The 17,957-nt window shown below is 46.2% G+C and overlaps 1 protein-coding gene across 1 annotated transcript in view; it reads right to left on the bottom strand.

The window, feature by feature from the left end:
• LOC116156032 (uncharacterized) overlaps positions 1–17,957 on the bottom strand; it is a 43,583-nt gene that overhangs the window by 14,513 nt on the left and 11,113 nt on the right. The window contains exon 2 of the mRNA XM_064488636.1: positions 17,241–17,510. Coding sequence (XP_064344706.1) covers positions 17,241–17,510 — 270 coding nt within the window. The remainder of the gene's footprint in view (positions 1–17,240; positions 17,511–17,957) is intronic.

The raw sequence follows: 17,957 nt of genomic DNA, 5'->3' as shown, positions 1-17,957 counted from the left end.
CCGCCTCCCTACCTATGGCCACCACATACAGTCTGCCTGAGAAGCAGGCTGGATGGGGAGACACTTGGAAAATTGGAGGTTCCACACTTCCTCACATGTGACTCTTAGAAGCTCCCTTACCTCTATCTCTTCATTCCCCATCACTGTGGGTGAAGATACAGTTGGCCTTGACTCGAACCATACCCACGTCCATGTTGTTCAAACACTGTCTGAACCAACATGTGTGCTGCATGGTCAAGAGCTGAACGCAGGAGCCCCTCACCTTTATTTCCTCCTCCCGCTCTGCCCCAGTGTGTGTGCCCAGGAAGCTACACACATCCCAGTGTCCCTGGGAGACCAGGGCACCTAAGGAGATGCCCCCTGAGGCTGTGAAAGATCATGTGGACACCATGGAGGAGCTGGTGGGGCCTGTCCCATCAGCCACTGGGGAGCTAGATGCAGAATTCCAAGAGGACAGAAATGAACTGAAGCAGGAAGAGAACGGGACTTACACGGACCCGGATCTCCTGGGCTACACTGACAAGCTGTGCTCCCAGGAAGCCTGCGTCACCAAGGTGGGCTGGGCCTGGAGCCTGGGGGCTGCAAGATTCCAGGGACTGGCACTCTCAACACCCAGGACTGGGGTTCTGCTGGGTCTTTGGGACTTAAGTTCTGATCCTTATCCCTGAGTGCTCTTGCTTGCTCTCTCTCTCTCTCTCTCTGTGTCTAGATGACTGCCTCGGTGGTTTAAAACAGGCTACCTTGTGGAGGACAATGGGGTGGGTCTGTTTTTCACTTTCCCTCCTGGTATTCATGACTCAAAATTTACTCCAGGCCTCTTCCTTCCTTCTTAGGTAGAGGCAGTCATTCACCCTTGATTCCTGATAGACTTGCTTTCCCCAGGGCCACACCTGGACCTCCTGGCCCTAGCTGAAGAGTTGGAAAAGAAGGAAGGACTCACCCTTGAAGAGGTGAGCCAGAGGAGGGAGGGACACTCAGGGAGACAAGGGAGGGATGGACCCCAGGTAGAAGAGGGAAGGCGAGAGACACCTAGGTAACCAAGGGAGGCAAGGACCCAGGTCAGCTGGGGGAGGGATGGGAACACAGAACAGGAGGCCCACCTGGCTCTGTTCATCTCTCCCCTGCCTGGAAGGCCTGGCCTTGTGGAGGGCCTGCTAGGGACTGGGTACAATGCAAGACCATAGGAAGGAGAGGATGGGGGCCCAGAGGGAAAGGAAGGACCCACAGCTCGGAATAAGGCCCAGGAGGACAGCAGGAGTGCTCTAGTGTCTGTACTTTGACTGGAGTCCTGGCAATGCCCCTTTTCTTGCTCCCCAATGCCATCATCCCCCTGCCCAGCCCTGCTTATCCCCTCACTCATATATGCGGGGCCAGTCACTGTCCACCTCCCTCCTACCAGGTGGTGCAGAAACGATTCCTGGACCTGAACAAAGAGTTCGGTGTGCGGGCACCCACCAGCCACAGTGCACCCCATTTGGACTCAAGTACTCGTGAGTCTAATGTTGGCCGAGATGCCAGACACATGACCAAGGCCCCCAGCTAGGGGTTAGTGATAAAGACAGTCCACCAGACACTGATTTTGAGGAACTTCTAAGGCACTACTGAGCAGACAATGGCCTGTTCAGGACCAAAGACTTTATTCTCTCTCCAGGACATCGCGGTTTCCCTCCATTCCGGGCTGGACAGCCCCTCTCGCCTCCCCAGGGTCGAAAGCGCACTGCACGGAGCCTGGGACCCAGTGATGCTTCAGTTCTCAGAGAGACATCTCCTCTTAGGGAGGCCCCAGGGCCAAGGGATGGGTCCAGTGAGCACAAGGGGGAGCTCCGCAGCCTGGCCTTCCTCTTGGCCTCTCAGTACAGCCTGTGGCCCTGGGGGATGTCCCAGAACTCTGCCCCAGGGCCCTTGAGATTTGTCTGCCCTGGAGGTCGGGGGGCCCCCCAGGCCCCCTCCCCTCAGAGAAATGGTCTCAGCCCAGCACCTCCACCAGCTGCCAAGTCAAGGAAGCAACCTCTAGTGGAGGCCCCGTGTCTGCTGGGAAGCTGTCCCTGCCCAAGCCTGACCTCAGGGTCTCTGGGAGGCCAGCCTTAACTCTGGGGCTGGTTCGCCCCTCACAGGCAAAACAGAGGTGTGACCTGTTTGTCGCAGGGAGGAGGAGGAGAAAGAGGCACTGCAGCCAGTAGGGAACAGCAGGCCAGCCCTCCACTGCCAGCCCCCCGGGGGTCCCCAGGGGACCTTAGGGGCTCCTCCTCATTCAGTGCTGACCCCAGCTGATGTGGGAGGCAGGGAAGAAGGGCAGGGAAGGAGGGGGGACCATCAGGGCCAGGGTGGGGTGGTGGGGAGTTAGAGGCGGGGTGAGGTGGGTCTGGGTGGGAGCAGCACCTTGGGGTGATGTATGTAAAATGTGAATAATGACACTTTTGTTTGGAAATGATCTCAGACCACTGTAGTCTTATTCCTGTCTGTGCTGCTCTACAGAGAGGGGTCCTGAGAAGGAGGCTGAGGAGGTCCCAGGAGCTACAGATCCACAGGGGGCTTACTAGCTCTTCCTCTGCATTGACACGAGGTCCTCACACTGCTCCTGGGAGCCTGCAGCTCTCACTTTCCCCAGGGACCCCTGCATTGTCCTTTTCCCTCGAGCCTGATTGGCCACGGGCCTGTGGGGCATCCCATCATCATCTGAACCCCTGAGCAAACTAGGGATGGAGAGATGTTTTCATGCCTTTCAGCCCTCTGGACATGAACCAGTTCTCTACAATGGAGCCTGGAGGCAGCCCTTGTCTTTGGGGAGCTTCAGTCAGCTTCCCTGAGGGTGCCAGATGACAGGCCAGGGTGTCCTGTCTGGGTGTCCTGACCAGATGGGGAAGACCTGGCCTGAGAGACAGGGCTTTTTGCCTCTCTGCACCACTGTAGAGGGAGCCTCTTCTAGCCTCCTGGGATTACTGCAATGTGGGGAGTGGTAGAGGCAGCTCCCTCTTAATCCCAAGGACACAAGGGGAATGGGCTGAAGGAAGTTCACGGGGTTCCTGTTAAAGTTGTGTAAAAGGGGAATGATATTCAGCGATGCTGTGGGATTTGTGGGATTTCTGTGCGGGAGCATCTTGTCCAGGTGAGGGAGGATGACCCATCTTGCTGTGGCCTTAAGAACTAACGAGTCTGCAAAGGGGCCCCACAATTACAATTTGTTCCCTTCCCACCCATGGCTGGAACTGTGTGGACTGGTGTCAACACAGATTTGTATTTGCATATGAAACAGTTTCTCCTATAAGGGACCCCCCTACACTGTTGTTGGGAATGCAGTTTGGTGCAGCCATTACGGAAAACAGTACAGAGATTCCTCAAACAACTAAAAAGACTTACCCTATGATCCAGCAATCCCATTCTTGTGCATATATCCAGAGAAAACACTAATTGGAAAAGAAACATGCACCCCAATGTTCACAGCAGCACTACTTACAATAGCCAAGACACAGAAACAACCTAAATGTCCAACGACAGATGACTGGATAAATAAGTTGTGGTATATTTACACAATGGAATACGACTCAAGCCATAAACAAGAATAAAATAATGCCATTTGCAACAACATGCATAGACTTTGAGATGGGCATTCTAAGTGAAATTAGCCTGAAAGTGAAATATGAATTCTATATGATATCACTTAAATGTGGAATCTAAAGGAGAAGATGCAAATGGACTTATCCACAAAACAGAAACAGACTCACAGACAGAGCGGTCAAACTATGGTTATCAGAGGAGAAGGGAGAGGGAACGGGTAACTTGTGAGTTTGAGATTTGCAGATACTAACTACAATATATAAAATTGATAAACAACAGGTTTATACTGTATAGCACAGGGAACTATATTCAACATCTTGCAGTAACCTTTAATGAAATAGAATATGAAAGTAAATATATGTATGTTCATTTACGACTAAAGCAGTATATTGTACACTGGAAATTGACACAACATTGTAAACCGACTACACTTCAAAAAAAATTATACAGACACACACACACACACACAAAGAAAAGCAGGGAGAAGAAACATGAAGTGGGTAAATTCCTTGAAAACCACAAACATTTATAAAGAATAATATGAATGCCACAAAATCTGTTTCAGCAAGTAGAAGCAAAGTGATTATGTACCAACTTATTTTATAAGGCCAGCATAACGTAACACCAAAACCTGACAATGACAGCTCAAAAAAGAAAATTTCTGACAAATATCCCCAGGATACACACCCAAATTCTCAACAAAATATAAATGTGTTCATTTTCTCTGGCTGTTATGACAAATTATTGTAAAGTATTACAAATTACAAACTGTATCATTAAATTACAAATTACTATTTACTAGCTTAAAATATCTCAAATTTATTATAGTAATGTTTTGCAGGTCAGCAGTCTGATGTCAAGGTGTCAGCAGGGCTGATTGCTTTTGAGGCCTCACAGGAGAATCTGTTCCCTTTCCCTTTCTGGCTTCCAGAGGATGCCTGTCATCCTTGCAGTTGGCCCCTTCTTCCATCTTCAAAGTGCATCACATTAGTCTCTGCTTCTATCATCTCATGGTCTCTCTGACTCAGTTCCTGTGTACCTCCTTTTATACTAAGTAAACCCAGAAAATTTGTGATAAACTCATCTCAAGATTTTTAACTTAGTTACTTCTGCAAACTCCCTTTTGCCATACAAGGTAACACTCACTCGTTGTCATAGAAGTGATTAGACATGGACCCCTTTGGGGAACCATAATTTAGCCTACAGCAGGAAATTCACAAGAATACCTGCCATAAGCATCCACATGAATAGACAATCACCAAGGGGAATCAATTCCAGGAATGCAAGCCTGGTTCAATAGTCAAAAATCAACACTGTAACCTACCCTATGAAGAGTCTAAAGAAGACAACCCATGCAGTCACATCAGTTAATATAGAAAAAGCATTAAACAAAATTCAACACCCATTCATATAAAAAATGCTCAGAAACTAATAGAAGGGCACTGCCTCAACCTAACAAAGAACATCCGCAAAACACCCACATCTCACATTATAATGGTGAAAGAATGAACGCTTTTCTTGGCTTGAAAACAACGTTAGAATGTCTGCTCTTTTCTGTCAGTCTGGAAGTTTACTACAGGTTCTAGTCAGTGCAGTACAGCAAAAGAGGAAATAAAGTCATACCGATTAGAAAAGAAGAAATATAATTGTCATTATTTACAGATGACATCATTGTCTATGGAGAAAACTCCAAGGAATGTATAAGAAAACTCATAATAAATTATAATAAATAGCTTTAGAAAGATCCCAGAATATGAGATCCATACATAAACATGAATACACAGCATTAATCATACTTCCATATACTAGCAGTGACCTGAGCAATTGAAAACCAAAGTTTAAAACATATACAATAGGTTTGATTTCAAGGTGGCGCCATGGAAACATCCTGAATTCACCTCCTCCCACAAACACACAAAATGTACAGCTATATGTGGAACAATTTCCTCGGGAAAAGCCTGAGAAATGGTGGAGCAACCCCTTCACATCAGGCAAACCAGAGGGAAACCACATCAAAGCAGGCGGGAAAGGCTGAGGCACAGTTTCACCAGAAACCCCACCCCTGGTGTGCACACACTCAGGAGGGAGCTCAAAACATGGAACTTCTCCCTGAGGTGTGAACGGTTTGTACCCCCTACACTGGGGACTCAAACTTTGAAGACTGACAACTGAGAGAGAAACCCCCAAAGCATCTGACTTGCAAGACCCTCAGGACACATGGCTGTGAGACCCACTGGGATGTGGTGAATTCAGGAACCCCTCTTAAAGGGCCTGTGCTCTTGGTCCAGGGCCAAGTACAGAAGTGGCCCTTGGAAAAGCACCCACACTTTATGTGAAAGAGACTCATTTCCAAAATTTAAAGCATTGGTCTGAGGGGCAGGGGCTGCTGGGATACTCCTCAGGGACTGAGGCTGGTGGTGGGTGCCATCCTCCTGCTCTCCCTCTGCCTTAATAAAACTGGCAGGTACCATCTTTTTTTCCCCTTCCCTTTGGGTGCCAGCTTTATGCTCCAGCCAGCAGGTGCCATCTTCCCTGCTCTCCCTCTGTCTTGCCATATTTCTTACTTCATCTTTTCCCATTTCTTCTGCTCCTCTTTATTCAGAAGGTGTCATCTTTGCACCCTCCCACTGCCTCACTCCAGCCATATTTGCACTCTCCCTCTGATAGGCTGCAGAGTGAGCGTATCTCCAAGCAGGGAATGTCTACACACTGGTGACCCAGGTTTTGTGGCTTCCACTCAGGGGATGCTCCTTGATCACCTGGCTCTGGAGGCCAGGACCGACTGCATGTCTCGGTCCCATGGGTCTGTAACAGTTGGAGACACACTTCCCGGCAGGCTACCACTTTCATGCCTTGCACATTAGACTGAGACACATCCCCAGCCTTTATGTGAAAAAAGGCCTCCTTTTCTAGTCCAAGAGCTTTGGACTTGGAGGCAGGCTTCAGGTTTGGCACACATCAGGAGGCTACTGAGGTGCTCTCAGGGAAGGTAGGCTGGGGGCACCTTCATTACACTCTCAGCCTGCCTTGCTCCAGCTCACTGACATTTCCCAGAAGGGAGCTTGTATACTTATCTGAAGCCCTGTTCTTTGTGACTGTTCTCCAGGGGACACCTCCAGACTTCCTAGCTCTAGGGGCCAGCAGGGACTACATTGGCAGTCCCAAGCCTCGATATTTATATTCTTCAAAAGCTGTTACCTGGGGGGTATGGATTCCAATCAGTCTGAACCTTGGTGTTGAGATCCTCCCCTCTGAGATACTGACTGGTCTTGGCACACCCTCAACTGCTGGGAGCTGTCAAAATAAAATTAGCTGCTTGGATAATCACAGTTTCATTGACAACCAAGAGTAGGCAGGGCTAACTGACAAAGTTCATCTCCCACAGAACTCTTCAAGACTGGGAGGGGTGGCTGTTTTACTTAAAGCATAGAAACCAACAAACAGAGTCAAGTGAAATGAAAACACAGAAAACTGTGGACAATGTACCAAAGGAAAGAACAAAATAAAACCCCCCCAAAAAAATGAAATGAAGAAAAGTAATTACCCTGATGAAGAATTCAAAGTACACTCGTATAAAGCCCACTGAACTCAGAAGAATAATGGATGAAGACAGAGAACTTAAACAAAGAGTTAGAAAATATAAGAACGTTCCTAACAGAAGTCACAGAACTAAAGAACACAATAATTGAACTTAAAAATACAATAGATGAAGCACGAGAAAGAATCAGTGAACTCGAGGACAGGTATGAGGAACTCCCTCAAAGATAGAAGCAAAAAGGGAAAGGAAGGAAAAAAAGTGAAGGCAGCTAAGAGGATTAATGGCATAACATCAAGCACAATAACGTTCTCATTATAGGAGCTCCAGAAGGAGAAGAGAAAAGGGGGCAGAAAACATATTTAAAGAAACGAGGTCTGAAACTTTTCTTAACCTGGAAAAGGAAACAGACACCCAGTTACAGGAAGCCCAGAGAGCTCCAAAGCAGACTGATAACTAGTAAGAATCAGTAAATTTTGGAACTTCCTACAAACAAAAATCCAGGACCACCAATATCACAGAAATACAAAATATCATATGAGGATACTATGAACAACTACATAGAAACAAAGTGAAAAACCTAGAAGAAATGGACAAGTTTCTGGAAATATACAGTCCACCAAGACTGAATCAAGCAGAAACTGACCTCTTGAACAAACCGATCACTAGACATGAAATGAAATTAGCAATAAAAAAACCTCCCTACAGATAAAAGTCCAAGACCAGATGGCTTCACTGGGGAATTCTACCAACCATACAAAGAAGAACTCATACTAGTCCTACTCAAACTCTTCCAGAAGACTGAAAAAGAGACAGTACTCCCAAACTCATTCTATGAAGCCACCATCACCCTGATACCAAAACAAGGCAAAGACACTACCAAAGAAGAGAATTACAGGCCAATATCACTGATTAAAATAGATGCAAAAATCCTCAACAAAATATTAGCAAACAGAATCCAGCAGCACATAAAAAAGTTCACAAACCATGAACAAGCTGGACTCATCCCAGGAACACAAGGACGGTTCAACATAAGCAAATCAATCAATATATTACACCACATCAACCAGAGAAAGGACAAAAAACACATGATCATCTCAATCAATGCAGGATAAGCATTTGATAAAATTCAACACCCATTTGTGATAAAAACTCTCACCACAGTGGGTATAGAGGGAACATATATGAACATAATAAAAACTATTTATGACAAACCTATAGCCAGCTTAGTACCCAAAGATGAAAAATTAAAAACTTTCCCACTAAAATCTGGGGCCATCAAAGTTGTCTACTCTCACCACTCCTATTCAACAGTCTTCAAGTCCTAGCCACAGCAATCAGGCAAGGAAAAAGAAATAAAAGGGATCCAAATTGGAAAACAAGAGGTAAAATTGTCACTATATGCAGATGACATGATACTATAGATAGAAAAACCTAAAAGTTCCATACAAAAACTACTAGAACTAAACAAATAATTCAGCAAGGTAGCAGGATACAAGATTAATGTACAAAAATCAGTTGCATTTATTTACAGTAACAATGAATCAATAGGAAAAGAAAGTAAAGAAACAGTCCCTTTTTAAAGAGCACCCAAAGTAATAAAATACCTAGGAATAAATCTAGCGAAGGAGGTAAAAGACTTATACACAGAGAACTAGAAAACATTGATTAAGGAAATTAAAGAAGACTTAACAAAATGGAAAGATATCCCATGCTCTTGTATTGGAAGAATCAATATTGTTAAAATGGTCATTCTGCCCAAGGCAACATAGAGATTTAATATAACCTCTATTAAATTACCCAGGGCATATTTCACAGAACTAGAACAAATAATAATAATAACATTTATATGGAATCAAAAAAGACCTAGAATTGCCACAGCACTACTGAAGAAAAAGAACGAGGCTGGAGAAATAATCCTCCCTGACTTCAGACAGTACTACGGAGCTACAGTCATCAAAACAGCATGGCATTGATACAAAAACAGACCTATGGACCAATGGAACAGAATAGAGAGTGCAGAAATGAACCCACAAGGTTTTGGTCAATTAATGTTTGACAAAGGAGGCAAGAACATACAATGGAATAAAGACAGTCTCTTCAGCAAATGGTTTTAGGAAAACTGAACAGCAGCATAAATCAGTGAAGTGAGAATACTCCCTCACACTATATACAAAACTAAACTCAAAATCAATTAAAGACTTAAACATAAGACGAGACACAATAAACCTCCTAGAAGAAAACATAGGAGAAACATTATCTCACATATATCTCGGCAATGTTCTCCTAGGGCAGTCTACTCAAGAAACAGAAATAAAAGCAAAAACAAATGAATGGGATCTAATTAAACTTACAAGCTTTTGCACAGCAAGGGAAAACATAAGCAAAACCAAACAACAACCTATGGAATGGGCTCACTCTAAGCCAGGCATATACTGTCCATGAGCCTCCCAGGGACTAGGTGTTTTATTCACTGAAGTAGCTGAACAACTAGTACGTGTCCTAATGCATACCGACACCACTTGCTGAATTAACTACAAACTGGGAAGCCCAGGTGGAGTTAGTGGTTCTGTCCAGAATTATCTCGTATCAGTGTTTTCACCAACTGACACAGTTATCTATTTCCTTATCAGTCTGTCTCCTACACCACCTGCAGCTCTCCTCAGGGTGGGCAGGAACATGGGCCAGGGCCAGGCAGAGAAGATGCTCTAAGTGATAAATCTCACCAGGAGAGGATGTTGCCCTAGCCCACATAACACTGTGACACAAGTCTTACAGTCTCACTTCCACAGACTCTGCTTCACACTCCAGGACGATGTCCAAGAGACTGAGGGGAGGGAGGACACTGGTCTCACCAGGCCCGCTCACTTCCAGGGAGTAACAACTAGAGCACTAACCCGAGGCCAAGGGCTCAGCACTCACCGATGTGTTTCATTCAATCCTCCCAACCCTGAGGTGGGTATCGCTACCCCTCTCTACAGGAGAGAAAAACAAGCTCAGGTCACATACAGGTGTCCAGAACCCACACTATTCCCTGCTCTACTATACAGATTCCCAGCCAGAGATCAGAACATGGGCTTCCGACAATCTGGTGTGAAGTCAGTCAGTGGGTGGTGGGTTCCTGGGTGTTTACGGTAAGGCTGCATAACTCACATGTTAGATACGTATCAAATATTAAATACATTGTAAAGAACGCCACCCAGTTTGGCTGCCACCCCCATACTGCCAGAGACAGGAAAGCAGAAGCACCCTAAAAGCAGCCCAAAGCCCCTCTCCTGCCTAAATGACTTTGCCCTCCCCTCTTCTCCTCCCCCGCAGCCCCCATCAGCAGGCCTCGGCCCAGCACAAGAGCCGGGGAAGCAGCACCAATAGCTACCCTGGTAAGTGTCAGAGGCCAGCGGGAGACATCTCATGACCACCCCCACCTCACTGCACCATCTTAGAGAGGCTCAGCCTTATCAGATGACTCCACCTGGGCCTCAGGTTCCCAGACCAGTGGTGAACACTATCCCAGGCTGGATCAGACTCTCTCCCCCAGGAATCAGACTGCTCTGAAGACAAAAATATCTGGGGAGCGAGGGTCAGCTCTCTTCTGCCAAGTGCATGGGATGTGGTAAAAGTGAAAAGAGAAGAAACAAACAAACAAAAACAGCTGTGCAGAGATGCAGGATACAAGAAGATTTTGTAAATGTACAAAGGGTGGGGAGCAGCTGGTTTGATCTAGTTTTTAGTTCCTACCTTCTTACCATCTATTTCCCACATGTAGTGCCTGAAACACTTTAGCACCCTTCCCTCTCTTTCACTCAGCTAGCTCTAAGTCATTCTCCAGGTCCCAGCTTAAACAGCACTTCCTCCAGGAAACCAGCCTGGACTACTCCTCAAAGCTTTGCTCCAGTTTTTATGGGTATAAAGGGAAGCACTGTGCACCTCATCATTTTCAGTAAATGTGATTACTTTCCTGTTAGACTGTAAGCACCAAAAAATAAAAACCACTTCGATCGTACTGCTTAGCACACAGGTCAGGTACACGCTCAGTATCATTCCTAAATGAATGAAAATCAAGAAACTGGTGGAGGTACGTAGGACGAGTGAGAAGGATCAACACTGATAAACACCCTTCTGATAAAAATGTAGCTGCTTTGACCCTACCTTCCTCACCCATTCCACGTTTCTGGTTCCTCCTTCTTCCATCTCCACAACAGGCCCAAGTTTGCCATGACAATCATCATTTTATACTTTGGTGACAATACATTCAGGAAACCAGGCTGGAAGAAGCACGTTTCAGGTAACTCGCTATAACAGAGGAAAGTCTACAGTAGTTTACAGGAAAAAAAGAATAATGACAGGTTTTGAGGTCTAGACAAATCCCACTTCTGCTATACATATACGGGCTGTGAACCCTGGACAAGTTACCTGAGACCTGGTTTCCTTATCTGTGTAGTGAAAAAAAATAAAATCTCAAAGGTGAGGATGAAAAGGACTTTGAAACCACAGCACCTAAGGCAAGCTTGCAACTAATCCTAGTCAGCTGGTCATGGTGAAGTCCTGCAGACTACACCCCTACACCCCATCCCCAGCTCCTACCAGTCACGGATGGGTTCAGAGGCCAGAGCCTGCCCTAAGACTGAGCATCTGGGGGACCCTGGAGAACATCTATCCTGTTGGCTTTCCAATGTATGGAAGCCTCAAGAAGTGAAAGAGAAAAGAGAAGCAAAAAGGAAGAAACAGCATCTCAGGGTCAGGCAGGTGGGTGGGCAGAGCAGGCTGGATGTGTGGTGGGGTCGCTTGAGATGTTTTTGGGGGAATCGCTTGATTTTTACTTAGTAGGTACATTACTGCAAGCAAGGTGAGGAATAAACTATAGTTTCTGGAAAACTCAACCAGGATGCTTTTCATTAAAGTATTTTTATTAATACTTGAGAATTGAGAACATACAAATTCAATTCACCAGAATGGCATATATATTATAGCTAACCACCAGAAGCACATTATTAGGGATGTTACTAATATCAAAATGAATTTTGTTTGCATTTTACTTTCACTCAAAACTGTTCAGAAACTCTGGATTTTCTGTTGCTCATGTAAAATGGTCTCATCCCATCTCTGAGCTCTGAAAACCAGACAAGAGACTTCTTTATTAAAAGTCAAATTAACAGCTAAACCAGCACAACTAGGAATCTGGCCTGGAGCCTCTGTAGATGACTTATATCATTCCTGGTCCTGCTTTTGAAACAGGTGGTACCAATACCCAGCAAAGTCCCAGGGAGGGATGGACGGAGGGCTAGAGGTGAAAGTAGTAAGGACAGGTTGATGGAGGAGACGAATGTCAGAGGAAGACAGGACCTCACTAGGGCCCAGCACCTCTGTAGGATGGGCTGGAGGGAAACTCCACTGGTACCTAAACAGGACGCTCCTCTGGTGCAGGAACTGAGTGTGCTGCATGCAAACTGCATGCAGGTCATTTGGCACATCCACCTCCACCACATACACACCGGAGGCCAATAACACTTCCAATCAATGCAACAACAAAGTGAAACAAAACCCACATACATTTCAAAATTCCTGTGGAGACTGGATAAAAATCACACCCACTAAGTAGCCCTAAATAAGTAGACAGAAGAGACAAGTGCAGCAGGTAGAAAGTCACAGAGACAAAGAGGGAAACACAAAATTGGATGAGGAACCAGCAGAAAAAGGGCATCCTTCGGGGACCTTCCCCTACCAAATCAAGTCCCAACTCCTTAGAAAACAAAGCCCCTCAGAACTTGGCCCCACCCATCCCAGCTGCCTCCACTCCAGCTTTCTCCCCAAGGCACCCACCCACAGCCTCACTTCTCAGACAACTCCTGGTTTTCCTGGCCAGCTGTGCCGTGTTCAGACTGCTGTGCCTCGGCGTGTGCACTCTCCTCTAGCCGGAGTGCACGTCTCACAGCAAACTCCCAGTCAGACACCAACACACAGCATTAAGGTTTGTGAAGCCAGACACAGACAGCCGCACGCCACTCAGGCCTTTATCACCCACGGCACTCTACAGGGGCTTCTGTGTTCCTGCCCAACTGCACCCCATTGTCTGGAACAAGAGCTACTGAAGGGCAGAGGCCACGTGAGTCCTTGCAGAGAACTGGTGCTGAATGAATTCTAAGTGAATGAGCTTGCATGAAAGGCTTTAAAAGGCTAAAAAGCAAACCATGGGAAAAGCAGACAATAGATATTTTCTGCTATTGAAAGCATGCATTTTCTCAACTCTAATCTTTGGCTGAGTATCACTTAGGAAGCAGACACAGATGCTCTACCACTTCCTAGTTAGGTATCTGTGGGCAAATTAAGTAACCTCGCTGTGTCTCAGACTCCCACTTACCGAAAGGAACCACCCCTGCAGTGTGGTTAAGAGGACTAATGAATATATGCTTAAAAAAATACCAGAAAACATTGACTAAATGTTAGTTCTTACCAGCCTGCTGTGATCACAGAAACATTAACAGGACCAGATACTGCGCCATCAGGAATATGAGCACGACAAATTTTTGTTAAAACTATGTTTTTTTGAGGAGAGCTGAAAGTCAACAAATCCAACAGCTTATCTTCCAGCTGCACTGTGCTCTCTACAGTCCTCAGGACTGATCCCTAGTGACCACTATGTCCCTGGCTCCTCCGACAATGTGGACTCCCAGGTCTCTGGCCTCTGACCACACCTCCTCCTCCTCCTCTTCTGTAGCTTGCCCACTAAGGACACCTAAACTCAGGCATTCCTTCAGCTCAGCTCACACATTTTTTCTCATTTGTCCCCTCTCAAGCCTTCAATTATCAGATCTATGGAGATGACCCCACGACCTCTCAGTTACATTCAGAAAATGTTTCAAGCTGGATTTATACAACATAGATGGTTACCTTAATTAGATGATGAAGCATACAGCTTAAACTTCTCTCTTTCATGCCATTTTTTTCCCCTTTTCTCTGGTCTTATACATCTCACCAGTCCTAAGCTTCCTCTTCCTTTCCCATCTCCTAGAACTACTTGCTTGCCAAGGCTTCTTCTTTGGTCTTTCTGTTCTGTCTCACTGGTTCTTAACTTCTCTGGGATATGAACCCTTTGAAAATCTACAAATGATATGGATCGTTTACTGGAAAGATAAACACACAGCATATATGAATGCAATTTCACCTAACCAATGATCTCAAATAAGAATCTGTGTTCCTGTACACCAGACTACCACTTACACAAATTTTCATCTCCAGATTCTATGTTCCTCTTATTTCCAGGATACCTTGTGGATACAACCCAAAGGACCTACTGGCATCATAAACTTAACAAGTCCAACCAGAACTCACTAATTCTCCTTAACAAACTTCCTCTGCCTACAGTATTCCTCCTCTAATAATGGCACCACCATGTCCCTAAGTTAGAAGCCTTGCAACTAACAACCTTCCCCATACCACATCACCAGGTCCTGTCTCAGAATCTCTCCCAAATCCATATCCCACCTCTTAAGCCTCTTACCCTGTAAGACCTCATCATCCTTTGCATCCCATACCTGCCATGATGAAAAGTCCACCACACCTCTGACAAGAGCCCATTATTGACTCTAACATCTCCATCCTCCACACCGCTACCTCACTTCACCTTTAGAAGGTCACTAGCCTAGCTGATTCCCCACCTCAGTTTCCTCCTGTCATTTCCACCTGTGTCAACCTAGAGGTTCCCAGAATTTCAAAACTGATCATGTGCCTGCCTCTCTTCAAAAACTCTGATGCTTCTCCATTGCACAAACATAAAATCAAACTCCTTTCTGCCTACAGAGTCCTCCACAATTTGCCACCTAAGTCCTTTTGCAGGATTGGATCCCATAGCTTAGATTGTCACTCGCACCTATTATCTTTCTATCAAAATCGCACCACTCAGAAAGGCTCAGTTGAAACTCCACTCTTTATATCCCCTACATAAAGTTTAGGAAAGGACTTTTCATGGAAAAGGCAAAATTCCTGATGAACAGATTCAGAAAATTAAAAACATTTTTTCTTCCTTAAAATTTAAGTCCTTCTGTAAACATTAAGCTTTTTAAAATATCAGTTCTTCAAATATTATTAATATTTCAATCAAGAAATACTTCAAAAACCCAGCATTGTTAACCAACATTTACTAAATACTAATAATGCACAATGGAAATTAAACTGTTATATGAAGTACCATCAACGTGAAGGTAAAAAGTTATAATCTGGTCCCAGGATTCTAATTCCAATATTGTTTGTACTTGGATCTTTCTTAAGAAAGGAAAATTATATATTTAGTAAGTGGACTTGACATTTCACCTAATAGAGACTTAAGTCACTTAAGTCCACAGCCGAGATAGAAAGTTACCAGATCTAAATCATCTTCAGGCTAGGACAAATTCATCAGATTAAAAAAAAAAATTTTTGACTGAGATGTCATTAAATTAGACTTTTTCAGTACACATTTAAGCATTAATTTTTTCTAAGGGCCCAAGGATGTGATGGGCAATTCCGAGCCTCTCACAACAAGACCTGGTGACTAGCAGACATACCAGCAGGTGCACAGCAGTCAGACTTACTCCAGATAAGTGATGTTGTGGGCAGTACCATCTTTCTGTTACCTTCTAGGACCTTATTTCTTTTAGGCCTGACCTAATTTAATTCCTCTTATGGCTCCTAGCCTACTGAGTTCACGTGAATCTTCATAGCTGTGTACTGTGAAGCACTCCGCTCCTGAAGAGAATGCAAATATTCAAGTATTTTAACTAGTCTTTGTACCTAGCTAACATACATGGTAAAATATTCCCTCTATGTATTTCTAAAATTATTACCGTTAAAATTTGAATGTTTCTGAAATAAATTTGCTTGTAAGAGTAAAATATGCTAAAATTTCAAAATTATTAATAACACTAAGGAAATAGGGAGTAATGAAAAGAGCTCTGGCAACTGAAACAGGATCCCAGTCTACCATCTCAAGTCTGACTCTTTAGTTGTGGCACCTTCAGAACTGGCTTCACCTCAAAACACTTTCTCATCTGAAATAGAGCTAGCCCTGCCCTTCCCTCTCTGCGGGTGGCTGTTCAGGTAACATGAGATAACGTACCTAGCACAGTACCTGATATGAAGTGATCATAGTCTGCTTCCTTCATTCAACACAAAAGACACACTCACATGAAGGTTAGGCGTAAGGAAGCCTACACCTCCACAAGTCTGCATCAGCACAAAATACCACAGGTAGTTGGTTCTAACAAAAAAACAAAAACAAAAACAAAAAAACACCACGAACCCCATCCCACGAACACTTCTGAGGGATCTGGAGCCAGACAAAGGCAGCCTGCATGTGGTTCTGCAAGAACTCCATCAGAGCCGCATACACACTGGCCACATAAGCATTAACAGGGAAAGTCCACAGTCATTGTGCTAAAACCTCTGGAAACCTTTATGCTAGTAAGAGAGCTTATGCCTGGTAAAAGAGGGGAAAAGTCAAATTAGGCCCACCTCCAAAAGACTCCTTAAATAAATCACAACAGCGATGCTGACTTACTCTTCCTGAAACGCGAACAGTACCATGCCCAAATCCACTTAAACAGTTGAAGATGGAGACATTCCACACCCACACTGGTGCCACTAAATGCCTTTTAGAGAGCCTGTGCAGGGGAGCACCCCGGCACCACGGAAGGTGCTGAACCAAAGCCGTCTGCGCAAAAGGCAAGGGAGGGGAGAAAACAAGACGGTGACTTCGGGGTTGTGCACACGCGCCGCTGAGAACCACTTTCCAGACCGCAGCCGCCTCCTCAAGCATCCGAAGTACTTCGTGGCTTCACTATGGTGACGTCAAGGGAAATCCGCGAGGCGAGCACCCTGGGGTGGGGACCGTTCCCGTCCCGGGGCTCCCGGGGTTCCCGGATCTCGGTCTCCGACCCCCGCGCCCCTCCCCCACTCCGTGCTCCAGCGAGGACCTCCCGGGAAGCGCCGCAAGTAACGCCCCGTCCCAAGCGGACCGGCCCCGCCCGAGACCCCTGGCGCGCGGTCGACAGGGCAGCCCGGCTTTGGTCCAGCCAGGGTCTGGGTCTCGAATTGGGCCCGACGCCACTGCTGCATCCAACGAGGCCCATCGGGAGGCCGGGCGGGCGCGGCCGGCACGCGGGGCGCGGACACTCACCACACCACGCGGTAGGAGCCCTCGCGGTTGAGGCTGCTGGAGCGCGGCCCCACGTCTAACACCTGCCCGCGGACCAGCTCGGGGCCCGCGCCCGTCGCCGCCGTCGCCGCCGCGCTGGGCTCAACGCTTCGCGGCCGCCGCTCGGCCGACGCCGCGCCTCCCGGAGGTACCGCGCTGCAGCCACCGCCTCCGCAGCAGCCGCCTCGGAAGAGCTGCCGCGCGTCGAAACCGCTGGCTGCTAAGACCAACTGCCAACTGCGGCTTCCCCGCCTGACCAAGGGGCGGGCCGGTAGGCGGAGGGAGTGGCTCAGCTGAAGAAGGCTCTGGGGCGGGGCCTGTCCTGGCAGCGAGCGCGCGGATTGGCTCCTGTGGTCTGGGGCGGGGCTGCGCCTCAGGATGAAGACAGGTTACGTGAACTGGTGTCCAAATAATTTGTATTGTTTTTTCTATTAGGAATAATTTTGCTGTGAACATTTGTATGCCAGTTTTTTGGGGATCTATGTTTTATTTCTCACAGCTGCATGCCTGAGGTTGTCATGGCTGGGTTATAAGGAAACTACGGTTGGCCTTTTTAGAAACTCCAGACTGCTTCCAAAGTGGCTGCACCGTTTTACATATTTCCACTAGCAGACTATGAGAGTTCCAATTTACCTCTACATTATAGCCAACACCTGTCATCGTCTGTCTTTTTGATGATAGTCATCCTCATGGCACTGA

Source organism: Camelus dromedarius, chromosome 8 (genome assembly GCF_036321535.1).
Source record: "Camelus dromedarius isolate mCamDro1 chromosome 8, mCamDro1.pat, whole genome shotgun sequence".
Classification (NCBI taxonomy): Eukaryota; Metazoa; Chordata; class Mammalia; order Artiodactyla; family Camelidae; genus Camelus; species Camelus dromedarius.
The sequence above is the reverse complement of the archived record's forward strand: the minus strand, read 5'-3'. Positions and strand labels throughout refer to the sequence as shown.